The sequence below is a fragment of the Colletotrichum spaethianum genome, assembly GCF_022836535.1.
Source record: "Colletotrichum spaethianum MAFF 239500 DNA, contig10, whole genome shotgun sequence".
Lineage (NCBI taxonomy): Eukaryota > Fungi > Ascomycota > Sordariomycetes > Glomerellales > Glomerellaceae > Colletotrichum > Colletotrichum spaethianum.
Genome location: NW_026054780.1, coordinates 1,188,560 through 1,214,767, shown reverse-complemented (window position 1 = coordinate 1,214,767; position 26,208 = coordinate 1,188,560). Strand labels below are relative to the sequence as shown.

The following is a 26,208-nucleotide window of genomic DNA, read 5'->3' as shown; positions in this document are numbered from 1 at the left end:
TGTGAATATTGCTTTGGTCTGGTCGTCTAACGTATGCTCGGAGATGGTAGTGAGGGTGACTTATGCCGCGGTCTATATACATGCGTTGCAGGATATGACGACAACTGCAAGATAATCACGCCTTACACTCCGAGCCGATTTCGGCAAGGGGCCACCCAGTGAGATGTCACCATAACCCATTCTTATCCTATTGCTTTTGATCAAATTGGAAAATGAGTAACAGCGTCTTCGCACTTTTTCCAAAAGCTTCGTGATAAAAACCGTCAATGTGTAGCGAGGACGGTCGTCCGGGTTGTTGTGACAAGCGTGCAAACGTTTTGGCCGCCCGAAGAGGGGCGACTTCTTCAAGTCTCCAATCACCACTTGTTGCGAGGAAACCTCCATAGTCACGTCAAGTTACCATTTAACACCCTGGATGGACATTTGTTTCCAAAATACCGAGCGCATCAATCAGCAATAGATTACCCCGCTCCAACGACAAGACGCAATCCTGAAGGTGGTTTCCACACATCCACACCTTTGGGTCCAACGTCTGACATGTCCGCAAATCAACACCCCTCAGATGTTCGACATTGGCTGATTGAAGGGGCGCAATCGTTCTGGCCCAGAGCTTATCATGCCATTACTTACAAATCAACTCGTCCCATAATGAGTCTTGTGTGTCGTAATTTGTCAATTGCCGGACACGGCACAATATCCGCAATTGTCTTCAACACGTTCCAACAACGGTCATCACAAAAATCCCGCATTGGAATCACTCATAATACTTTTTTTTTCTGCAAAAAGAGTGTACTCTAAGTTACAATACATCCTTCTATAACTTAATAGATAAATGTATTGATCCGCAACACCACATGCATCTTCAATGTGCCCCGGTCTAGTACCTGCGGACTTGGCTCTAGGCTTGAAACAAGGATCAGGATACTGGACTTGATTTACTATTGATATTTCATAGAACTTAGTAGATTCTGGTTCTAAAGGAATTTTAAGTAACGCGATATTGTTCCCGGTTACCAAAAGTAGTGACTGGCTCATTGTACATGTATTAAATAGTTTACAAGTCTACGAGGTGGTAGTGAACTCAACCACAGAGCCTACGTTAATAGCACCTTAAGTTGGTCTCAACGAAGATATGCTGAATATCATCCAAAGAGAGTCGCCGCTACAATTTGTTCATATTTAACAAACCTGATTGATGCCTGCCTGGGTGGATGCTTCTACTAGGGAATAGAAATACCATTGCCTTCTCTGAGGGTTAAAGAAAACAAAAACTACATCAGCGCATATGATCGCCTTTTTCTGACAAACAATTGTAGCCGAAAAAGGTAAACACTGGACACTGGGAAATATTAGTAGATGTCGGCGCTGTTCGAATTCCAGATGCAGCGGCTCGCAATTTCTGCATATGACAATACGTACTCACCGGAAGTTATGCGCCTTATCCGATGACGGGTTAACTGCAGAGTTCCCTGCTTGTTATTCCTGACGACGTGGTGTGCAGCACAGGTTGAAAAAGGGACCCGCGGCAAGATATGTAAGAAAGAAGACTCTGTACATGAACTTGCAATTCGGAAGGGCATCCTTAGGAGCCTTCACACTATATAAAAAAAGCGTGTTGGCAACATGAAGGTCGCACGGTCTGTCATTGGTCATAGAAATGTCTGCAATAGATGCTGCAAACAGCGAATGAAAAGAGAGACAGGTAGCCCTAATCTCTGCCGTTGGCGCCCTAGCAACAGCTATGTCGTCCTGGTCAATCAAGTAAGACAATAATAGAAAGTATGAATCTCTAGATGGGTAGGGACATTACACAGCCTTACTGTATTATTGTTTGAACAAAGCTTGTATTTCTGTTTGTGCCAATAATGTAGTGAAATGGGAAATAAGAGGAAAACGGCGACAAGAGTTGTTAAGGCTGCTCTGCAACGTTTTTGACCAGGATGGGGAAGAACTCAGAGTTCGCATTTTTATGCCTCGTTTTTCTCACGTTGAAGGATGAAGTTCGCCATGGGCTGATAGACCAGAGAGATGAGCAGTACCAAAAGCACCTGCATTTGAGACGCCTGACTCTGCAATCCTTTTATGTTGAGAGATGCCTCCTCAAAAATACCTCAGCCTGAAATATCAAACTGGAGTAAATGTAAGACGTGGTGTGCCAATATTGCTGGATAACTCGTCTGGTGTACGTCAGCTGGGCGTGGAAAGGTGAAGAGTAGGCAATCAGGCTGATGTAGTTAGTCCGTGGTAGCAAGCCCTTAGTTTCTCATGTAGATACGATAGAATCTGTGAATCAGAAACCAAATGGACATCGCGGCAAGTGTCAGAGCCTGGTGAATTGTGCGGGATGATTGGCTATTTAAGTGGAGAACTATAGATATTGATGCTATCACAGTGAAATTAATGGAAAAGGACAAACAAAGATTTAACAGCACATCAGCCTTTTGAAATGTATTACCCATGAAACAGAGGCAAGCTTGAAGGCCAGAATTGATAGAACTGTGCTTGTCAACTCGCTATCAGATAGAAGCGTCTGCACCGCCGCAAGATGCGGAAAGTAAATGTCGATCTCTGCATGAGATAAAGGCTCACCGCGGAATCGCTTAGACATCAATTTCAAGTGATTACCTCATGTTCACTCTAGTATGTTTCTTGAAAGACTGATAGCTCCACCGTCTACGTAAAATCTGCTCGGAGCATCAAACACGAGTTAACATAATCAACATGTGAAAAGCCGGATGGCTACACCGTATATATAGAGCCTGCCCGGGCCACCCCCGCCACCCTTCCCCCTCCTCTCAATGCCTCGCTGAGCTAATGATATGCCTCAGGTTTGAGTTTTAACCATGTGAGCTTTCTATTGTAGAGGCTCTAGTTACTCCCAAAGGGCGTTTGTAGTAGCTTGATCGCAACATCGGGGGACGGTGTTGATTTGTCCGATGCTTGCGTAAAGTTGCCTAATCCGGCATCTCGGAGCCGAGGCCAAGCCACCTCCACATGAAAGCCGCAGCTCCCATGTACTCCACCATCCAAAACCTAAACACATTAGGCGATCCAACGTCTGGACTTTTCTTTTCTTGTCTATTCTTGACTCCGAGCCGCTCAGCTTTCCTATCCCAATCTGAGTTTTGGTTAAGCTTGTATTCTATACGGAAGCCCCTTGCGAGACCTAAGAATGACTGATAAGCTAGCTCACAGTTTCACCGGTGTTCGTTCCCGGACCCACAAGTCTTGCGATACCTGCAAGACGCGTAAGGTCCGCTGCGCCGGTATGTCCATCAAAGTAGTTTGGGAGAAGTACCGACTAACTAGAAGAGCAGGTAGTGGGCCACCGGGGCCTTGCACCAACTGCACCGTAAGACACTACTCACTACTTCACTTCTAAAATATGTTGCATCTCCGCTTACAAATTTCAAACTGAAAGCGTCGCAAAGAAGTATGTCACTTTAGCGTAAAGAGACTAGCGCACAGGCGCAATGGTGCGTATGCATAGTGGTTTAGTGGTTTGCCTGTGACCTTTGAGAGAACGCAATGCTGCCCCGTGACGCTACCATGGATACACCCCGACGTGGAATCATACTGACCTTCGTGAAGTTGCCGACCAGCTCCTGCCAATCAATTACTCGCCATCAACCCAGACTGCACCTAGCCCTCCAGACGCAAAGGCAGTGCTGGATCTTTCGGCATTAGGCACTAGTACTCAGAATGAAGTTACCAAGACACTGTCGCCGACACCCTCCACCCATCGTATTCAAGAGCTTTACGTCGATCGCATCATTGCACGAGCGCTGGACCCCAGAGAGTCTTGTAGAAACGGTGATGAGGATAAAATGTTTGTCCCAGTAAGGAAAATTCATCCTCAAAGGCATAATCTCGCTGACCAAACCGCAGCGCAATGGGCTTCTTGGTGCCGAACCCCCACACGCCTGAACGGCTTTGCACATACTGACACATCAAGGCGGTCGCAACAGTCTCACGTTTTTCTCCGATAGCAGACTATTGTCGCTATCGAAGCGTCTTCGGAACCAAAAAGTCAACGACCTCGTTAGGAGAATCTCAACGGTTGTCAACGGTCGACTACGTCGTACTGATCCCTTGACAACCACCACACGAAAGACATCACAGCCTGAATCGGTGACAGACCCGGGCTGCGTAGCGTTGTACATCCACCGTAACTAACAATTATCCTATCATATTCTCGTCACCCAGCTAAGCGGTGTTAGTCTACTTTGATCGCGTCCACCCGATGCTCCCCTTTCTCGATAGGCCATCATTCGAGACTACCATCTCGAGCCCAGAATTCCCTAACCTCCTGAAGAATAACAAGTCATGGAACTGCCTTTACCATGCTGTCCTTGCTCTTGGCTCTCAGTATGCCGATGGCGGGACGTTCGAGCCTGGCAAAGGCGAATCTTGGCGAATATTCGCTGTCAGTCTCAGTAGCTTTTCGGACCTATTATTACTACCCGATTCCCTTACCACCCTGCAAGCGTTGACAGCAATGGCAATATATGGTTTGGCAATCTGTGGGCTCGCGATTGAGCCTGTCATCATGTCAGAGGCAGCCAGACGGGCGCAGACGATGTCCAACCACAATCTTACTGGTCCATCAGCTCACGCATTTCAGAAGGCATTCTGGACTATCTTTTCCATTGAAAAAATCACCAGCTTTCATTTTGGAAGAAGCTCCGTGAGTGTTCCTTATTCAGACAACTTGGGCGCAAGAAATCCGGTCGTCGTACTAACTGTCCGGTAGAGTTTTGTTGACAGTGATATTTCGTGCCCAATTCCAGTCGTTCCTGAAGCGACAATCGGAGATTTCAGCTGGTTTTTGCATCTGGTGCGGTTTGCACGTCTGATCTCCCGTACTTACACCTCCCTCTTCTCGGTGGGAGTGTCTGGCAACTCAAACTCATATTACCTGGATGTGATCAACCAGTTGGATGTTGAACTGGAAGCTTGGAAAGCGTCGCTGCCAGACAACGGCTTCAGACCGGGTGGAGTTGTACATCCTCAGGCTGTTTCGGGCACTTTGACCCGATCATTTGCGCTTCTTGTGCACTATCTATACTACAGCCTTTCACTTACCCTTTCAAGAACAACACTGGTCTACTTGCCGAGCGCAAGTGACTCGAAACTGGTTGTCAAGAAGTCTTCCAAAATGAAGAAAATCCTCAATGCATCTCAGTGTATTTTGGAGTTGACGACTATGATTGAAGTGAAGCCTTATACGGTTACATGGTACGTAGAAACGCAAATCGCCCCTCTGGACAGAGGCCATTGCTCATCGTTTGGTTCTAGGGTCCTCGCAGGAATTCCGATTACAGCACTGTTCGTGCTATTTGATATTGTGGTTCATGATCCGCGACAGTCAGACACAGGGTTTAACCTGGCCCTGCTTGACATGGTGGCAGTTCATTTCAGTAGGATCGAATCTGCTAGTGGCGGCACACTGCCTGGGTCCCTGATCGCCGAGTTTGCGAAAATTGCACGGGACTATGTGAGCGAGATTCAAAATTCGGGGTTAGAAGTGACAAACGCTCCAAAATCAGCAACAGCAGCAGCAGCGTCCACTACAGTGTCTCAAACATCGACATTTGAACTCCAGGGCAGCCAGAATGGTTCACAAGCAGTCAATTTGACTACAGGTCTTTCGAATGTAAGTCTTCAAGCTATGCTTTTAGTAAAATTGATGCTGACATTGCTTGAGACTCTGATGGGGCAACCTTCGATGTCTAGTCCAATGCAATTTGGGTTCGCCGACCTCTCGTTTGACACTGGGCTAGACCAGGTGTCCACAAGTGCTCTCATGGGAACCGACGTCATGGGTATTTTCAATTACTTCCTACCTGACCTGGACCCTATGTTCTATCAAGGTCTGATAGGGCAATACGACATACTGCCCAATGGAGGGTCTCTCAGCTAAGGTAACGTTGGACGGCAAAATGGTGTGTGGATTCGGTCATGGTGTATTGCCACGGGACAAAACTACGTAGCCATCAACGCCAGTTTCAATATCCAATGAGATTTACAATCACAGCGTACGTAACCTCCCGTGACATGATGATGTGATATTGGATTCTCGACTCGGAAACTCGATGCATGTAGCGTGGACAAAGGCCTTGAAGCTGGATGGCATAGACGCAAGCTCGGCGGATTTCTAAATCGAAAAACGAGTTGGGAATCGCAAGGTCTTCGGTGACACTGGGCTCCGGGATCCCGGGCTTCGCTCCGGTCCGTTGCAGGGAACAGTCGGGTCGCGGGCAAGCCAAAGCGGCCTAGCGTCTCCACAAACTTCGCGTAGTGGATTCCCTCACACATTGCAGCCCCTGTTCTTCCCGCCTTGAAGACACATAAAGACACTCTTTGCCATGAAAACAACGTCATGCGATCAACAACTTGTATACATACGCCAGCAACTTCAAACAGCGTCGAACCGTTGTCATCCCGTTTCGTTTCGTCCACATGGCATCTGAGAGCCCAGCCTCGCAAGTGAGGACCCTGGCATCCGATAAGCCACGGACTGTTCTGGCCTGCGTCTTTTGTCACCAACGGAAGATCAAGTGTGACCGCAAGTCTCCCTGCGCCAACTGTGTCAAGGTTTGTCAGCACGCTACACGCGGCCGCAAAATATCCACTAACAGCAGCGGCGCTTAGACTGATCAGCCGTGCATTCCATCCACGCGAGCACCTCCAGGTGCTGGGAGGAGACGCGTAGTGAAGGACTTGCTCCAGAGGTTGCAACAGTGTGAAAGTCTCTTGACTCAAGTAGCGCCTCGTGATGGAGAAGGCCGTCCTGTCAACATTGAGACACCGAGCTCAACAGCAGCGGCACCGAGCCCAGCGACGTCCTGGGTGAGCTATGAGGAAGCTCGTAAACAACCTAGTTCCAGGCCCAACGGCAAAATTGTCTGCAACGAAGGCCGCGTGACATTTATGGAAAGTCCACTTAGAGGAAACGTTATTGATCATGTAAGCACTTATACAACTTGTCATTCTTGTTATGCAGAAGCCTAACGGTATCTCAGCTGCATTTCTCAAGACTGAGTCTCAATAAGCACGACAATGAACAGTCGACGAACCCGTCCGCATCTGCTAGTGTCTCGGAACAAGATGAAACAGTGCATCGGAAGTCCATGGACTTTGACTTGTTTGCACTGGGGCCCGTTGAGGTGCTCAGGCTGTGGCAAGTATTCCTTGAACGGGTTAATCCCATGATTAAGATTGTTCACGTCCCCAGCCTCGAACCACTGGTCTTTGAAGCTGCAACAGACCGTTTCAATCTTAGCGCCGACTTCGAAGCTCTTCTTTGCTCTATTAATGTTGTTTCAATAATGGCGCTATCGGACTCCGAGTCAACTCAAATGCTCAACGTCGAAAAGACCAAAGCATTGCGAAGTTCTATGTTCGCATTAAAGAAGGCGCTAACCAAAGTGGACTTTCTCAGAAAGTATAACATCACGATACTGCAGTGTCTAGTCTTGTACTTGGCGAGTTTTTGCTACTTATCAAGAACGACGGGCTTTTTGGACTAACAAACATGCAGGTCTCGCTACAAGGGCAGTTCGACCGACACGCAGCATGGATTCTAACCGGAACACTTGTCAGGATAGCCCAGAGGATGGGCCTCCACCGCGACGGAGAGCTTTTAGGTTTGTCTCCTTTTGAAACAGAAATGAGACGACGAATATGGTGGCAGATCATTATGCTGGAAACAAAATACGCCATTCTCGCGGGTTTCTGCGATACTCTTCTACCCCCTAACTGGGACACCAAGCTGCCTTCTAACCTCAACGACGCCGATCTCTTGCCAGAGTCCTTGGAGCCTGTAAAGTCACGCGAAGGAGCGACTGAGATGGCATTTTGCTTGATGTTGTACGAGTCACGAGTATTCTTCTGTGAGAATCCAGTTCCCGAATTTGAGGCCATTATTCTTGGTGGAGGCAATATGAGTACGGAGATCTCAAAACGATTCGCTGGACAATCGCTGGAGAAATATCAGCTGATCGTTGATCAATACGAAGAAAGTTTGGCGGGTGCGGAAAGGAGATACACCAACGCAACCGCCGGCGGCATCCATCTGGTGGCTAGCAAAATCCGTTCTCTTACGGCACAAAGGATGCACGACATGATACTCCACGCGCGAGAGCCTTGGGACGAGAAGGCCGATGATCAAAGCAGCCAACAATCCTTCTTTAGGGCCTGGGTCATCTCCTTTGAAAACGACGTCAAGTGGTACGACACGATAGACGAAAAGTTCACTTGGTACCTCAAGCTTCATTTCCAAGCAGATGCCTTCTCTGTCATGATTGAGCTGCTTCAGTGGCAGCCTGTCGGAACGCTGGTGGACAGAGCATGGAAAGTTATCGATAGACTTTATCATTACCATGATGAGATGTATGACATGGGGAAGAAAGACGATTTTCAGCGGGCTGAGTATCTACTGGCGGGTTGGAGCAGACGAGAGCTGGCGTTTCGCAACCTGGGCATGTCTTGCGACACTCCCTTCGTTGTGGCGAAACTGCGGACCCTCGAGGTGTTCAGACAGCATCAGTGGAGTCTAGCACTTGGGCAATGGCCTGGATCGGCGCCAGACATAACACTATTTCCTGGTCTAGGTACCTCCGATTTTGAGACATTTGAGACATTCGATGATGCATTACCTGCAGATTCAGGCGGGTCAGCTTTCAGTCACTGGAGTAGCGCATCATCTGGACAACATGTCCTCTGAAGGGCGCTCGATGGCCCGCGGGGCTAGAAGGGATGATCAAGATCAAGGGTCCAGTTTCCAACGATGTTCACGTAAACTTAGCCAATAGCGCAGGCATACCAATAACTAGGAGTAGGTAAGCGCTCCAGCGCACAGATCTGCTCTCCTTTGTTCTAGGATCTCTAGGATCCAGGCGTTGTGGGCCACAAGTGCCAATCACTTGCTGACTCCACGAGAAACTGGCTTTAGGTGCACGTTGAGTGGGATTCTGTCCCACACGCCGAAAGCTCGTTGTCTCTCAATCCATGGACCAGTCCCCTCAGTAAGCTCGATATCGAAGTCGTAAATAATCCGGGCTAAGATCAGTCTCATCTCTGCATAAGCCAAGCTGGGAAGTTTCAGTATCGTTAGCAATTCGACCTCGAGCAAGTTGGCAATAATACAGTAGCACATACTTCTTCCCAATACAATTACGAGGACCGACGCTGAACGCTTGTGATGCTTCTAGTCGGTTGTGTTCCGTTTTGCCGCCCTCCAGAAAGCGTTCCGGCCGAAACTCCCAAGGCCTGGTCCAATTGTCTGGGCTATGGTTTACTGACCACGGTTGGACTTCAACAAACGTCTGAGATAGAGATTAGCCCCTCACTAAGCTGGTTGAGACGCCTTGATACGCTACGTACTCCTCTGGGAACATGCTCTGACGCGATTTGGCACCCATCCTCCGGTATTTCCCGAATAAGTCCGGACGTTATAGGTGGGTACAATCTCAAGGCTTCGTTCAGGACGGCAAGCAAGTACGTCAGTTTGCTTACGGAGCCGATGGTGATTTCGCTTGAGTTGGAGAAGGTCGAGCGGACCTCTTCAGTCAGTTTCTGAAGCACCTTTGGATTACTTCCAAGTAGATACGTGGCGCCTGCGAGTGTGGTTGCCGTCGTTTCAGAACCCGCGAAAACCAAAATGAGAGCGTTAGCTGTTAGTTGCCCAAAAGAAAGACCCTAACAGTTGCCCTTCGTTAGCTCCGGATGTCCTCAACTGAATTGACACTTCACGGTATATTACCCATTCTTCTCTCTTTTGCAACATGCCCTCAATGAGATCTTTCCTGTCTTGTACCATGTTTAGCCTTGTATGCATCATTTTATCTGTGCCCTCGCGCAGCTTCATCATATTAGCAAGGCCACCAATTTTGAACAGGCATCGAACGACGTAGTTGAGTCCGATGTACTTCAAGGCCGTCATGCAAGCACTGTAGCGGATGGTCTGTAAGGCAAAAGCAATGTACGGGTGATAGTCGGAGTGTTCTAAACAGTTGAATGACTGTCCAAAAATGAGATCGCCAGTGATATCAAAAGTCGTCCAGTTGTACCAGGCTTCAATGTTTAGTTCGGAATTCTGCTGAGCAGAGTTTTCGTGTAATCCGGAAATCAGTTTGTCAACGTATTTGACAACGATGCCCTCCTGCGCCCGAAGAGAGCTGTCGGAGAATCCGTGAGACAGCGCACGCCGGAAACGCTGATGCTCTTCACGGTCGGCATTCGTGATGCTTGCTGGAAGGTCATCAATTATCTTGGAAAACAAACGTGCCTTGGGTATCTCATTGCCCTCGAGCTCTTTGCCGCTTTGAAAACTGTATATATCCTTCCAGGCATTGGCGTTGGTGAAGGAAAGATGTTTTGGGCCAATGCGCACAACGGAGCCGTATCGCTCATGGAGACGCTGCGTGCGGAACGCCTGGTATCCAAAGGCATGCTGCCAGGCCCAGAAAAGGGGAGAAGCACGTTGAAGGATTGGTCCAGGAAACCTTCGTAAAGGGTGAAGGAAGAGATTGTAGCCGGCGAGGAGAAGTTGCCAGAGGAAAGCCTGTCTTGTTAGCTGTGCCCCTCTGGCTTACAGGCCGTGATGCGTCTACCGAAAAATGCGGTAACAAGAATAAAGGATATTGTTTTCGCTCACCGTCCCCAATGAAATCACCAGGACACGAGAAGGCTGGTCCCAGAAAATTGTCAAGAAACCCGCCATGTTTGATGATAAGGCCAACGTCTAGACAAATGATGCAATTGGTGAACCCAGCTTCAAATTATGTCGACACGGTAGGTTATTTATAAGAGGGAAACGTAGGCAAACAGAACCTTGGGTGGCAAACTTTTCTAGGTTGTTTACCTCCTCAGTGATAAGGAACTCAGCAATGCAATGCTATAGTTACTAAATTCGTTGTTATACTGATAGGTCAAGGCAAAAGAATTTTTGACCATGGGACGGTTGTTTCGACATCATGCCGCTTGCCGGTTTAATCCAATGCCCAAGACCGTCGCGTTCCCATGCATGCACCACCCGTCATAAAGCACCCAGCGCCCAACACCCTCATGGGCAAACTTGGGACGTGGAATCTCCTGCGGTCTTACTCCGCACTTTTGTCACACAACTCCCTGAAACCATTGGTTTCCGAGCCCGTTTCCTTGCTTCGTTTATTCCACGGGCTAGATGGATCCAAAGTCACCTTTGTGAATTAGTGAGGCCGTGTAAATGCAATTTCTGTACAGGTGTATCTAATGTCACGCTAGCTAGGTATCCCTAGCCCCTTGGCAAGGTCTTGGCTGATTCTTTTATGAAAAGTTTTTCTTCCTCAGCACTGACGTGTCTGATTCATTCATTTGTGTCAATTTTCAAAGTTGGAATCCAGTCAACATCAGCCACAAGGACTGGAAACGCTGTTCGTGTCGCACTAGGCGGAACCTACTCGGATACATCAGCAATACGGTTTGAACCCACAGAACTGTCGTATTACCCAACATTTACTTTATACCTCATTGCTTATCGCCATTTTACCTTCCCAAAGGGTAATGTTAACTGAAAACCCTAATGGAAGCTTGGTTTCCCAAACAAAAGTCGAGCCTAACACCAGTATCATTACGGGGTCCTGGCTGGGACCTTATAATGATACTCATAATTGGAATTCAGCGCGTTTTCGGCAGCATAGATACATGCCAGCACTCAGACTTCCACCTAACAGCGATTAGCTAATCAACGGCCACTTTCCCAGTTATCTTGGCTGGAATTCGAATGCTACTGAAGTTGTCGACCGGGCCCTAAATTGAAGAGTTGAGGATTGGCATGCCCAACCTACACATTGGCCCTAACCACCTCTTCCACAGTCTAAGAAAACATTCTGCGATGCCTCTATGGTGCGATCCCGCGCATACTGAGTATGACCGCTACGGGTGAATGCGTGCTCGTTTGGCTGCCAAAAGCGCCAGTACTCTTATCGACAAACACATATTTCTAACTGTTCTCAAGATGTGTAGATGGTGACGAAGAATCTACTTCGCACCCAAGACGCTCATCCTTTGCGTATGACTCCAATTATTGACATGTCGTGCTCTTAACAAGGTCTCTCGATATGGAAGCCATGATACCGGCCTGGTCCTTCCTTGAATCCAAGTCTGTCGTTAGACACTGATGTGTCATACTAGTTGCATACTATTCAACGTCGAACGCTACCATCTAACAATTGAAATGTTACATTATGGCCTGTTGAGCAGAGACATAGCTTGTCAAGCAGGAGCGGGCTATAGAACGGAAGCGGCCGTTGCTGACCACTCAACCCCCCACCCCAAAAGCCTCTTACTGCCCGCTTTTGCTCTAAATATTTGTTATCAAGTCTGGTTTCACATGAACATCCGTGCATACGAATGGTTAACTAGTAAAACCGAGAAGGTTTAAGTAGATAACATCTGAGAAATAGTGATACTTGCAATTCGCAGCGCCTACTGTCCCTATTTGCTTCTCAAATGATCTAGTTTCTTTTTCGAAGACTTCAGTGACATAGCGCCAGTTTCAGCCTATGTGCAACAGGCCATGACCTATGAAGTGTGCAATGCTTCCATATAGAAAGCATTCCTCGTGATGCCATGAGATGCTTAGATGACACCAGGAATGGAGATAGACTGCATTCTGGAGTTGCTGGCGATTATTACATACTATGGGGAAATACATCTCCCTTGTCCATGAGAATAGGCTATACCAAGCCATTGTCAGTTTCCGCGGATCAGCTGAGGGCATGATGCAGTACTAAATTGTTAATTTCCGCACAGAAATGAGGGTAACTCAATCACCAGCTCCATTGGGGTGATGAGACACCGGAATCAAGGTGGTGCCAGCTAACGGGTCCCTCTGTAACTGTTGATTGGGTTATCCTTATTGCTATGCAAGATCTAATGACCTAGTACTGTAAATGGCTTACCCAATATGAGTAAGTCGGAAGGCACCCATGGCTTCAATTTCTCTATGCAATCAAACGGCAGGTGTTAAAACTGGCCTGGACTAGTTGTTAATACCCTTGGGAACGATACGACATGTGCAACGTTAGAGAGAATACCTAAAAAAAAGACCGTGACACACCACTGTTCGGCAGCGACGATTTTGGTCAGCAGTTTCAAGATGTATAGGAAACCTCTGGTTTGTTCGTATGTACCCTGTGGTTTCTGTGTATGTTGCTTCCAATTCATCACTAGCGGCCAGGGTATAAGCACTTAAACCAGTATAACTCAACAGGATAGGGGAGTTATGGAGTGCGACAGCTACATTTTCACCAATGAGAGCTGAGTTGTTTCCGCAATGAAAAGTCCAAATCGTCATTCACGCCTTCTATCTTGAAAATGACGTCCTTGTCTGAACAAATAATGTTTGATTGAGTCCGGAGAGAGCGAGAGAGAGGGAGAGGAGATCGCGCTCGTTGTGCGGCAAACCAGGAAGGGACAATTTTCGATAGTCGCGAGACGGTACTTGTAAATTCAGAGTCTTCGTGTGCTCTTGAGTTCAAGCTTGATTCTCAATAAGCAGAGAAGGAAGCCGTCAACGGGCTGTGCTAATTGCATCGGAGAAGCCGACCGATGTTCACGCATGTGGACCCAGGCATTTGTGCACGACTGGTCGTAATCCACAGTCGAGGTCTGCCTGTCGTCGGATAATCATTCCGTCATCTCAGCATTGTTCGGACTTGATCCATCAGAACAATTGATAGGGAGCCGAAGGTCGAAGATCATGATACCATCGTTCCCATCATCAAGGGAATTGCCTGCGATCAAGACTTGTTGCAAGTCATTCGGAGACCCACAATCTGTTCTTGAAAGGTTCGAGGCTGAGCGTAATTGGCATATCCTCTACTCAGAAGATTCATGCCTTGTAGATCTTGGCTACTTCAGTCAGCTGCATAACAGGGATCGGCACCGTGATTTCGTCTTAGAAAACTTTTCGTCTCAGCCGTCCCCTCAAGCGCTTCCTGGTTCAATCGAAAATGCAGCTTTGGGCGGGGGCACCACTCGGCTCGATACACAAAATTTGGGAGGAACAGAACGGATTGGGTATATTAAACCAATAAGAAACAGAGGCTCAGTACTCTTGTAAATAAATGCTCGACCACTAAACAGAGTTGGAGTTGTCTGCACAAGAAAATGCCGCAGAACCTCCGGACACCTTGTAGCTTTCCAATATCCCAATAATCGAACCGTAGGCTCCTGCTATCATCAGAAAGGAGCCACTAATGACAACGAAGACGCTGAAGCAGACCATGGCAATCCACATCGGCCGCTTCTGGAGCTTGCCCTCAGTCCAGTGATCATAAAGCCACATGCAGCCCATTGGTTGGAAGGAAAGAAGGGTGCCAAAGAGCGCACCGACAAGTGACACGAGACCATCGAAAACAGGGATAGAACTGGCAATGATGTACGCGATCACAGCGATGCTGAAGGTGCATCCAAGCCAAGTTCCCCAGTGCTTCATCGTGTTCTCGGTCAAATGACGGGATCCACGCAGCAGACGGATAAAGATGTACTTGGCGGGAAGCTGTTTTTTTGTCAGCCATCATTTCTCAGCCTACGACAGCCTGTAGTTGAGGCGGAGCTTACATGGATAACGAGAGTCGTCGTCACAATTAAGCCGGGGAAAGCAAGACCATAGCAAACTCTCTTCATGGTCGCACCAGCCGAGCCCAGAGCAGGCGAGGCAACGTAAGAGCCGCAAAAGTAGTAAACAATGCATCCGATGGCGATATAGGTAGCGGTTACACCACTTTGGCAAATGATGAGAGCGCGAGTGTAATGGCGAGGGTCTCGCATTTCGGATACGATAGAAAAAAAGGCCGGTGTGCCAGCAAAGGCGAAAACCAAGGTAGATAGCGCCGACGAAGCCTGCGAGAAGCTTGGGTTTCCAATGACTTTGTAGTCAGAAACCCAGTGACCCTCTTGAGGAGCGGCAGCCGGTCGATCCTGGACTCCTACGGCAATAGTGACGGCAAAGACTTTGCTATGTTAGCTGATCGTTCTGGTCACATCAGTTGCAAGCAACTAGTCGCAACACCTACTTGAAGACATGATACATATAAGACCAATCCATGCGAACCAAGTGATCTTTCCCAACGTCTGAATGCTTCCGAAGCCAAACCCGATTAATGCAGCCACAGCAACAAAGACACTGGTGCATGCACCGTGCATGGAAACCGAGTTGAGGGCGATTGAGGCACCAAGCATACCAGAGCCAGCGACGAAGATCCAGTCTATTTATAGCATCAGCATTATTGCGAGTTGCTCATTTACAGAAGGAGATCCGCTTACAGAGACAGAACACGACTCCAAAGAACTCACGGCCAACGCGGCCAAAGAGTAGGCGTCCGACATCGTCGATACCATAAACCTCGGGATGGCGAAGCTTGAAAACGCCGACGATGTAGTCGGACCACGTCGTGATAGCGGCAATGCAAATCAGAGCAATCACGCCTGGCACAATGCCCAGGACATCAAAGACTCCAGGAATGGACAAAACACCCAGGCCAATCTGGGTCTTCATCATGAGAGCCACAGTCCCCTTCCAGCCAACCTATTCCAGGAGTTAGTGTCTAGAAAGAGGTTATTCCCGGAGTCTCTTACATTACGGTAGTTGGGGCCGCCTTCTTTAATCTCGCCGAAGACAGCATCATAGGATGCCTTTGGGTCCTCAAGAATCTGGCCATTTTGCGAGTGTGTTGAGACAGGCCCTAAGCCTTCAATATCATCCTTCTTCATTTGAGCCATTTCGATAGAAGTTGAGTATCTTTCACGTATCGCTGGTTCGTAAACGTGTAGGTATTAATCAAAGTCGAGTTTCACAAGAGACACACAAGTCACTCGCGGGTTGGAAAGTTGTCGACGTTGATACAGTCATAAGAGACCAATTGAAATCTCAAAACAGCAGAATGTCAAGAGCAATGGTTAACGAGATTGAAAGCTCATAAAAAAGAATAAGTAGCCAAGCGGGTATGCATTGACTCTGAAGCAAACTGTTGCTTACAAGAGATGATAACCTAGAGTCACGAGAACACCACGTCCAGGTTAGAACCGGGAACGATGCGCTTTTGTACAAAACCAGTCCAAGCGCTGCCTGGACAAACTTGAATCCAGCAGAAAAACCCAGCATAGGCTGCCAAGAATTCTCTATATCAACTTGACAGGCCTTCTCCTGCAAGAACACGAGGTAGCTTGCTATCACTTGAGTTAGATTACGTACCTATTTAGGGGATATACCCCCATATTTTCCCCAGACTACTTCTCAACGGGGCTTTACGTCACGGCGGGACAAAGGTCAAGGGTACAGGGGAAATATGACTCGCGCGGCACTTCTCGGTGAGTGTGCATACGTTGTACCAACGCGTTGAGGGTTGGAAAATGGCGCTCAAGGGTTGATGGCCTGATCACATTGGCTGGCCGAATCCCTTTTCGACATTTTCCTCGACATGAAAATCTTGCTTAGTGCGTGTCGGTGTATCTCTTGGCTTTGAGAGCTTGTTAACTCCCATGCTATTGGATATCCCGTGGCATAATCGGATAAGAGTAGCTGAACCCTTGCCGAACTGCGCATTTGTATGCAGAACAACTCAAGGCAGTATTGCAACTGCGATAACAACGGCCCGTTTCCCATGCAAGGAAACTTGCCTTTCCTGCACCACCCTGAAAGGTGCGTCGCTGTGGAGGCTTACCCGCTGTGGTGGCCAAGCGGAGGCGCCATGCGCACAACTCGCGGATGACTTCCTAAAGCAACGATAGCTTAGCGCAGACATCCCCGCCTCGGCGGAGCCTCCGTTTCAAAGTCAAACCATCGGGTGCTCGTCCGGTCGTCCTCCCACCCCATCCAAGACGATCGGGATGACCTTCCGACTTTGTGAAAATCAAGGTCCTGTTCGTCGCCACCAACTGTTGCCTCAGGCACATGAAGGCGTAAGAACATGGTACACCCATATTCACGATGTGATTCTCTTAGTCACTCGCGCAGGACTACCCCATGCCGATGATGGGGATTCGGCCTCAAAGTCGTTGAATTGACTTCTGCTACCCCATGGGGAGAGGACGGCCACATGAGATGGCGATTGCATCAAGTGGTTGACAACCAGGACATTGGGGCTCCTTGGGCTGCCACCATGAACCTGGAGAGCCAAAGTTTGATACTATCGGATGCGGCGAAATCCGCATTTCAGCGACAAATTGGTGACAAATTAGCAATCATTCCGATACCCACTTTTGCATTGGACTGGGGCTTGCGGTTCCTCCGCGCTAACTAGTGGCTACTTGAGCATAAAGTATGACAGCAGTTAACTGAGACCTTACTAGGTTCGCCGTGTGACCAACAGCACTGCCGTCAGTCCATCTCAATGTTTTCAATCTCTAGTACCGCGAGCTGTCGATGCCGCGGGCGAAGCCTCTATCCGTCGTCTCGTCGCCGCCTCACATCTTCTATTCCCCGCGTTTACGCTGTAAAGTGGAAGAGGCGCCTGGCAGAAATTCTTCCCCATTGGATGAGGCCAGAAGTATCCACCGACAGGCAGATACCTACTATCAGTGCTTGTCATCTCGACTGCAGTGTTGCGCCTTAGATCTGCAGCAGATTATTCGGTGCAATGCCTTTTCAAAGTATGGCTTTCCCCAAAACCGGCGTTATCATACGCCACACGTGTCCCGCAGTTAAGTTCCCGGCTTGAAGCCCTGCATCGGTCTATGTACTAGACCCCGAACACCTCCTTATCGCTGGTACATACGTATTGGAAACCCCTCGGCCCTAAGATGGATGTAATAGATAAGCGCTTGGCCCGAGAACGCCGTCGACTGGTTCCACCAGCAGCACTACCCCGCATCCTGTTCTGGGAATAGACGCCACACCACAATTGAGGTTTAGACAACGGAAACAGCAGAGTTGGGCTCAAAGTGAGCTGTTTTGATCGTCTGGCCAACAATCTTAGCCTAGTAGCTTAGACAAACTCTTCCTGAACAGTGAAATGGAGCTTGGATCCGGGCGCAGCAAGGTATCGAAGCGGTCCTCGAATGCGTAAGTTATGCCTGAAATGTCTATAGCCATGAGTATTATCAGCTCACATCAAGGCAAAGTTGCGTGAGGTGCCGTCGTCAAAAAATCAAATGTTCTGGCTCTCAGCCATGCGATGCTTGTGGAAAGCGGAAACAGTCTTGCACCTTCGATGAGAGAGACCAACGGATTGTTGTCACGCGAGGGTAAGAACTATGCTCAGTATCAAGAATCCATGACTCCAGCTCATCATTCGTCATCAGTTACATTATCGACCTCCAGCAGAGAATTGAACGGTGTGAAAGAAGCCGAAGCACCATTGAATCTGTCCACACCTCAGTTGAAGACGGGCAGCACGCCGATAAAGCAAGAAACAGTTGGTCGCCTCTCTTCGCAGTAGCTCCGAGCTTGGCCTGACTGACCTTAGGAGGTGACAGTGATGTTGACGTCTCCATGGGGGATGACTTAAATGGTTCAAACGTTTCAGATGGTACGCAAGAGAAAGAAAGTCAGGAAATTCGGCCTAAAGTGCTAATAGATCCTGTTGCTTCCACCTTGACCAACCCACTATCGACTGGTCAATCAGAGTACTCTATAGCGCCAAATGGAAGAACATGTAAGCCGTCATGACTTTACCTGGACATAACAATGACTCAAATGTAAACAGTTTATCTTGGAACGTCGTCGAACTGGTCATTTGTACGTCGAGTCCTAAACATCACGCACCAATTTGTCAACAAGACTCCCTTGCCAACAACTGCTCTTCTTTTCGATGCTACGTCCTATTCCTTGAACTGGAACGGCTACAGAGCCGGAGATGGCCCTGAAATGCCAGCTCTTCCAACACAAGACCACGCGATCTATCTTGTCAACGCCGTCAAATTCCATTGCGGCCAGATGTTCCATCTATTTGACGAAGAAACGTTCATGAAGTCGCTTTTTAACTTCTATTCCGACTTTATTCCAAGGCCAGACCCTACAAAGCTATGGTTTATCCACTTTCTACTCATACTTTCGTTTGGGAAAGCATTCACGACAAAAACAAATCGTGGCAGAAGGCCTCCAGGCCACGACTTCTTCGTCAAGGCAATACAACTTCTTCCAGATCTAAGTGTTTTGCTGAGAGAGCCTGTTCTGTCTACTGAAATTCTTTGTTGTGTTTCTCTCTATATGCAATGCATTGATTTCAGACATTGTTCGCATAACTTTGTAAGGCTCTCTCATAGACCAAATTAGTTAAACTACTGACATTTGGCTTAGATTGGCCAGGCGCTCCGATTGGCACTTGGGGAAGGCATGCACACAGATATGCCGACACAACAACTGGGTGAATCTTACGTTGAGAGATGCCGTAGACTATGGTGGACAGTGCATATCTTGGACAGAGAGATGACGTCTCTATTTGGTTTACCGCCTTCGATACATGATGATTACGTCTTGTGCCAGCTGCCTACCTATTCTGGGTCCGCACAACGAACTGCAGCCCTGCGCATGCGGATTAAGTTGTCTAGAGTGATAGGGAGCATCAACAGAAGTGAGTGACAACTCCCTCTCTCAAACTAAATATGGCCAATACTGACAGCATGTCAATAGAGGTTTATGGTCTTGATGGAAGATTGAATAACAAGTTTATGCTTGGCACCAAGGAAGTACTTGCCGGCGTCGCTGAAGTTGCCGACGAACTTCAACAGTCTTTTGCGCTACCGCTGGAGAAAGATACAAGTTGTATCTCCAGGACAGCAGCACACTTACATCTCCTCCACCATCAGGTATGTCATATCCAACAAGACTACACTAGAATTAAGCAGTAAAGACTAAGATAATGACTTTCCTAGTGCATTGTACTCGCCACAAGGCCCTTGCTTTTCTGCTTCTTGAAGATAAGGTTTGAATCCCAGAGTAAATGCATCGAGCTTGTTGGTTCTTCTCAGACAGTACGAAACTTGATCCAAATGTGCATCGATTCCTCGCAGCAAATGGTGTCCATCCTTGACTGTCTTCAGTCACAAGGACTGCTAGGTGAGCCGCTGCAGTTGTCAACTAAGTTGTCTCCTAGCTTCGCTGACTTGTCTCTCCCAGAGACCTTCCTTCCTTTCGATCTAGAGGCATTATTTGTTTCCGCCAGTAGTCTTCTCCTGGGGCCCTCGATTGACCCACAGTGCTTTGATTGTCTTGATCCTTCACTGGAGAAGGTTTACGGCGTCTTTGACGAGATGATTATGGCGGGAAACGCTGTGGCCAAGTTCCGAAAGTCTGAGCTACAGCAGCTGGAAAGCATGTTGCAAGAGCTCACACCATGGCCAGCTCAGTCTTCGGAGCAGACAACTCTTGTGAATCATGCTCAGCAGACGCGACCTCTCGACATTTCAAGTCCTCAAGACACTGCCATTTCATTGGCAACAGATCATTCACACCATGAGTGCTATTCATCCTCGATACCAGGCAACACAGATGATATGTATGATAGCGGGCTTACGATGGCGCAGTTACTCGATATGGCTAATTCCATCGAGCAAGAAGATTCTGAATGGATGTCTCAGACGATAGTGGAGCATAGTATTTGGTAAATTCGGTTTCTCATCCGCTGTAATAGCAATATTGAACACTTCACAAAGAATCACTGCTTGGCGGAGAACTCTGGGTCTACTAGAAAGAACTGCTATCCTAGACCTAATGTGATTCCTATCTCTTTTTTGTCACTCAACCATTTCCAGGACTATTGGGGTAGGCCTTGAAAACTACATTAGGCGACGGGCTTACAGGCTAGAAACGTAGTAGACCAGATCCTTCAATGCTTCCATTATCTCGGACAGGAAGCTGTAAAGTTGGACGGATTATTCGATGCAAGACCTATACTCATTTTATTTATCGATATTATGACCGTCACTGTGCTTGCCAATTGAGTGATGGACCATAGACTAGCTATCAGCTTAATCTACAACTTTGATGTCCTTGCGTTGCGAATCTCGGCGAACTCTACAGTACTACCCAAACGCCAGCTGACAGTATCACCCCACTTCCCACTCTCATTCTCCTTGGGCCCCTTCCACCGCCATCTCGGCACAGGCTGCTTGTTGTCTGGTGACTCAAGCAAGTCCTTAACCCAGGCGCCGATGAGCGGGATCAATTTAGCTGCGTGGCCTGAATCACCAGACATCAACAGCACTGAGCTACTTGACTGGGGAACGTAATCGATGATGAAATCTGAGTCTGCTGTGTCCGCAAACCAACAAATGGTCTGTTTGATTAAAGGCCGGTCTTTGAGGGCTGGGAGAGTTTCGGCCAGAAGTTGCCGCACCTTCACTTGGTCATGAAGCGGCATGAACTGGCTTTCCTCGTACGTTGGGGGCAGGGAGATTCCGGAATTTGGGTCTGTATTGACGTAGCCTCCTCCCATGGGACAGAGCTTGAGCAAGTTGGTCTTGGGGTCAGGTTCGAAGTAGAACCCAAGATCTCGTGCGTAAGTGACTGGAATGCCCCGAAGAGCGGAGGTCTCGTCATCGGTAAGCTTAACATGAGCCACAGACCACGACTTGGCCACAACTTGGTTACTACACTCCGGAACCAAGCTCGCCGCCGCTGCCCCAACAGCAACAATGACGAGCTTCGCCGGTATATGCTGATCAGCTTCAGTCCTGATACCGGTAGCTTCCCGTCCCATAAAGGTTTGGTAGACAACATCCCTTACGGCACCATGCTGGCCCAGAAAGAATTTGACTCCACGTACTCGAGTTGCGTTGTAAAGAGCAATCAACGCGTTTCCGGAGTGTACATAGCCGTCGAAGCGGTTAAGATATCCCTTCCACTTAGAACATGGACCTTCGCCATACTGCCAGCAATTATGATGAATGTCGTCACCCCCGTTAATGGGGACCACATATTTTGACAGGACTGGGTGGTCCTCTGACGCCTTTTGGAATCTGTGCAGAGTCTCAGCAGCTCGCTCAGGAGCTTCCCCTGAGACACAGTGAAGGAATCCGGTCCGATGAAACGACGGCGCGAAAAGGGGTGTTTGCCACGCAGCCGCAGCTTCCTGGCTCTACTTAGTTTGCAAACATTTAACTATAATGTGTTCCAATAGACTTACAATAGTGAGATTAGTATAGAAGGGGTCCTCATACTCTGCTCTGAAGATTTTGTTGATATCGTTGGCAGCAGAGTCTCGAGGTGGTATTTGCTCGTGCTTGTCGAAAACGGAAATGTCCGTATAACCAGCCAAGCAAAGTTGGTATGCCGTGGATAGGCCAAAAGCACCGGCACCCACAATGATGATAGGCTCAGATTTATTTTTGACCATTGTGGGAGGTGGCTGAGTCGGAGATTGCCAAAGGTTTGTGGATGATCAGTGTTCGATGCGGTGTAGGACCCAAGTGTTGCTATCACTGTTGACGTATGATATCTTCAGCTGGTGTTTATGGCTATTTGAAGAGTCCAGGAACATCTTGAGTCGGACCCATGTCCCGTCTTCGCATCATAGATTCTTCGATACGAATGGCATCATAAACTGTCTCGGGTAAAGGTTAGCGTATCTGCGTTGAGCGGGGATATCAACGCAGCGTAATATAACAAGGTACCACAGCCGGTTGTGCTTTCATTCACAAAAAGACTGGTGTGGTCGTATGGCTGTGTTATCAGGACGGAAGTTGAGCCGGCTATCTGTGTCACGAGTCCTGATGTGGCCGGAAGCGCATCCGGTCGAGGCCTGTGGCTGCCATTGGACAACTCAATCAATGTGGGACCGCAACTGGATGGCCGGGGATTCGACCGATTCCTCTGGCGCAGCGATGAGCGACAAGCTTGTGGCTTGATTTGAAACCTGAGGAATGGAGATTGGATACAAAGATCGGGTAGACAACGGACGTGCCATGTAGATTGTGGGTAACTCCAGAGTGTTGGTGAGTTTTATCGTCTGCGAGACGTCTACTGCAACAAGATAGGTCGGTAAATTTACCTACATCTCCATTTGACGGCCCGAGACATAGTGGTCAGTTTTGCAGGCTTAAGTAATCCTGGCGAGTATAAGAACATCTGAGATGAGGTACAGGTAAACCTAATAAGGTAAGATCGCTCCAGGAGCCTCGACGAAGGCTATTAACCAAATATTAATCTTACATCAGTCCAATGCTCAGTGCAAGCAACTTTGCTCTAATATCCGGTCAGCCAAGCAACAACATCACCAGATATGAGTTAAAGCATCAAAGCTTAGTCGACTGAGTTATGAAAGTGAAAGAGGCTATCAAGATGGAATGCTACGCTATAGGATAAGCTTAAAGCTTGGAATAGTTTTAAAACACGTGCGTTTTGTTTAACTAGCCCTAACTTATATATTGCGCCATATAATAGGAAGACCAATATTCAGACCCGGGCTATCTTATTTCACTTGTTGCTTGGGTACAAGAACTCGGTCTGGGGGAAAAACTCTTCCTTGATAAGTCTTGGACTAACGAAGCGGCGCATGACGTCGGCGCTTCCTGCCTTGTCATTGGTGCCACTAGCGCGGGCGCCACCGAAAGATTGTTGCCCGATCAATGCAGCGGTGGTTTTGCAATCTGAAGAAATAAGACTTAACATTGGGAATGTTGAAAATGGGAAAAGGATTGGATCTTACTGATGTAGAAGTTGCCTGCAGAGTAGCGCAGAGCGTCTTCCGCTTCACGAATAGCGACTCTGTCGTTGGCGAAGACAGCCCCAGTCAGGGCGAAGCCGCCTCCACTCTGATCAACCTCTTTCAGAGTCGAGGACCATTCAGCATCGGGGTAGACTGAGACAGTCAGAACGGGGCCGAAAATTTCCTCGTTGAAGAGGCGGTGATCGGGAGAATCCGCCAAATAGACCGTAGGGTTGACGTAATATCCATCTGAGCCATCGTAAGTGCCACCGACCAACAACTTCAATGAAGAGTCTGTGTTGCTCTCGTCGATGATTTTCTTGATTTTGTTGAATGAGCGCTCATGAATGACAGGGCCCATGAAAGCGTCCAGTTTGCCGTCAGGGCTTCCGATGGTGATTTGTTTGACCTTGGAAGTTAGGCTGGAGAGGAACTCCTCGGCCCTAGATTGGGGAAGGTAGACACGGGAGGTAGCAGAGCACTTTTGGCCCTGGTATTCAAACGCTCCGCGAATGGTGTGATTGACAGCGTGCTCAATGTCGGCAGTGGGGTGAACTAGATGGAAATTCTTTCCACTGGTCTCACCGACCACGCGAGGAAACTCACGGTAGGTCTTCTTACCAATGCCCTCGCCGATCCTGGCGTATAAAGAGCGGAAAACGTCAGAAGAACCGACAAAGTTGAGACCAGCAAAATCGCGGTGGTTAAGTACAACGTCAGTCACTTCTTCGGCGTCGCCGGGGACAAATTGGATAACGTTTGGGGGAAGACCAGCCTCCAGAAGAATGTTATAGAGAAGCTGGCTGGCGTAAATATTGCTGGGCGAAGGCTTCCAGATAACAACATTGCCCATCAGTGCAGGACCAGAGATCAGGTTGCCACCAATTGCAGTGAAGTTGAAGGGTGAGATAGCGTAGACAAAACCTTCGAGGGGACGCCACTCTAGGCGACTGGACCTGAGTTAGCTAAATGACACCCTGAAAAGGGCATGCAATGTACATTATAAGATACTAACCTCCACATACCGTCAGAACCACGAGTGGGCTGTTTTTCGAGGATTTCAGCAGCAAAGTTACAGTTTAGCCTGAAAAAGTCTGCCAGCTCGGCGGCCGCGTCAATCTCTCCTTGCCACATATTCTTGCCCTGACCCAACATAGTTGCTGCGATAAGCTCATATCGGTATTTAGTCACCACGAGCTCCGCGGCTTTGAGAAAGATTGCTGCTCTGTCGACGAAAGGGGTGTTTTCCCAGCTCTTCTTCGCTTTCAAAGCCGACTCGATAGCAGAAGAAACTTGTTCTTTCGATGCGAGGGGAAAGTTTGAGAAAGTGGTTGCGTGCTCGGATGGAAGAACGGTGTTGAAAGACTTTTTCGCTGCTTGGGTCTGCCCGTTGTAGAACAGGTCACTCTTGGCTGGCAGTTGAGCGCGCAGCTTGCTAAGAGCCTCTTCTAACTTTGCGCGTTCCGGTGAGTTCTTCTCGTAGGTCGGCTTTAGCACTAAAGTCAGCGGACGCACACTTGGAATCCATCCGAATAGCGGTAGTAAACTCACATTGTGCTCATTCCTCGGATCGGGTAACCTGAATGGCACAGTCGACTTTGTCCTTCGTTGTGAGATGACTACGGGAGCTGCGCTTGGGCGCAGTCCTCCTGTGAAAGACCTCGCAGACCTTGTAGATTTCATAATCCTGGCGGCTTGCATTTTGACTGTTGCGGTTGATTTGGAGTGAACCTAGATGGTGGGACGGCTTTTCCGGCTTCCCAATAACAAGGGTGTTGATGCTGGATCCTTTCCTTGCGTATTAGCTCGATGAGTCTGGAACACGGAAAGCAGTTACGACTCTGAAGTCGCATCCTCTTATTCGACAATGATTGCGCTGTGCCGGTCAAGCTCCCGATAGCACTTCTCATCTGTAGCCCAATCATTAATTCAATCGATGTCATTTCTCTACTTATGCCGAGATCGGACGGGGCGTATCCCGGTGCGGGGGTTCTCCGGACGGCCTGCCGATATCGAGCTGCAGGACCCCGCCAGTACGGGCGGAGTCCATGTTACGCTTCCCCGCATATTTTGCACCTTGGGATTGACAGCCGTAGGTGCCCCCGTACCCCATCTTGGTTGTAAAATTGTAGAATACGGAATTCTGGCTGCTGCTTTATGCCCTCTGAACTGACAATTGCCATCTGCCAGGTTTCTGACCACGTTCAATGACCTTCTTTAGAGATTTTGTACGGTGCAAACGCCGAAGCAAGGATAGTGCCTTGACTGTACAATGTAATGATAAAAGTGATACGTGTGCAGTTGCTTCAGAAATCGCAATATAGATCACCTCTGGTCATTTTAACGACCAGAATATTTAAATTGTGGGTATGGAAACATAGATAAGTATGACGGAAACCACACCATGTAGGTAAGCGACAGTTTTGCGTTTTCCTATTCCAATTCTAAACTCCATCTACAGATGGCACCAATTCATAATCGAGGAGGCGGGGACCGCATAGATCAAGATGCAGGCTCTATTATGGGCAAGTTTGCAGGTGATTTGGCGGCAGGTTCCATCTCTGCCATGCTG

General features: G+C 48.3%; 5 protein-coding genes across 5 annotated transcripts; 1 reads left to right on the top strand and 4 right to left on the bottom strand.

The window, feature by feature from the left end:
* Positions 1-7,702: 7,702 nt before the first annotated feature.
* On the top strand, positions 7,703-8,728 carry ColSpa_04880 (aurofusarin cluster transcription factor aurR2; the record flags this gene model as incomplete). The annotated part of the gene is made up of 1 exon (XM_049271092.1): positions 7,703-8,728. The coding sequence occupies one exon, from the start codon at positions 7,703-7,705 to the stop codon at positions 8,726-8,728; it is 1,026 nt and encodes a 341-aa protein (XP_049127049.1).
* A 195-nt stretch (positions 8,729-8,923) lies between these two features.
* ColSpa_04879 (trichothecene C-15 hydroxylase) lies at positions 8,924-10,726 on the bottom strand (the record flags this gene model as incomplete). Its single annotated transcript, XM_049271091.1, has 5 exons — positions 8,924-9,095; positions 9,163-9,329; positions 9,388-9,702; positions 9,821-10,567; positions 10,661-10,726. 5 exons carry the CDS (start codon positions 10,724-10,726, stop codon positions 8,924-8,926), a joined length of 1,467 nt encoding a protein of 488 aa, XP_049127048.1.
* A 3,399-nt stretch (positions 10,727-14,125) lies between these two features.
* Positions 14,126-15,771, bottom strand: ColSpa_04878 (N amino acid transport system protein; the record flags this gene model as incomplete). Its single annotated transcript, XM_049271090.1, has 5 exons — positions 14,126-14,548; positions 14,611-15,002; positions 15,066-15,257; positions 15,316-15,577; positions 15,628-15,771. 5 exons carry the CDS (start codon positions 15,769-15,771, stop codon positions 14,126-14,128), a joined length of 1,413 nt encoding a protein of 470 aa, XP_049127047.1.
* Positions 15,772-20,963: 5,192 nt separating this feature from the next.
* On the bottom strand, positions 20,964-22,325 carry ColSpa_04877 (L-saccharopine oxidase; the record flags this gene model as incomplete). The annotated part of the gene is made up of 2 exons (XM_049271089.1): positions 20,964-22,067; positions 22,116-22,325. The coding sequence occupies 2 exons, from the start codon at positions 22,323-22,325 to the stop codon at positions 20,964-20,966; spliced, it is 1,314 nt and encodes a 437-aa protein (XP_049127046.1).
* A 1,079-nt stretch (positions 22,326-23,404) lies between these two features.
* ColSpa_04876 (delta-1-pyrroline-5-carboxylate dehydrogenase, mitochondrial) lies at positions 23,405-25,337 on the bottom strand (the record flags this gene model as incomplete). Its single annotated transcript, XM_049271088.1, has 4 exons — positions 23,405-23,577; positions 23,637-24,578; positions 24,662-25,124; positions 25,188-25,337. The coding sequence occupies 4 exons, from the start codon at positions 25,335-25,337 to the stop codon at positions 23,405-23,407; spliced, it is 1,728 nt and encodes a 575-aa protein (XP_049127045.1).
* Positions 25,338-26,208: the final 871 nt, after the last annotated feature.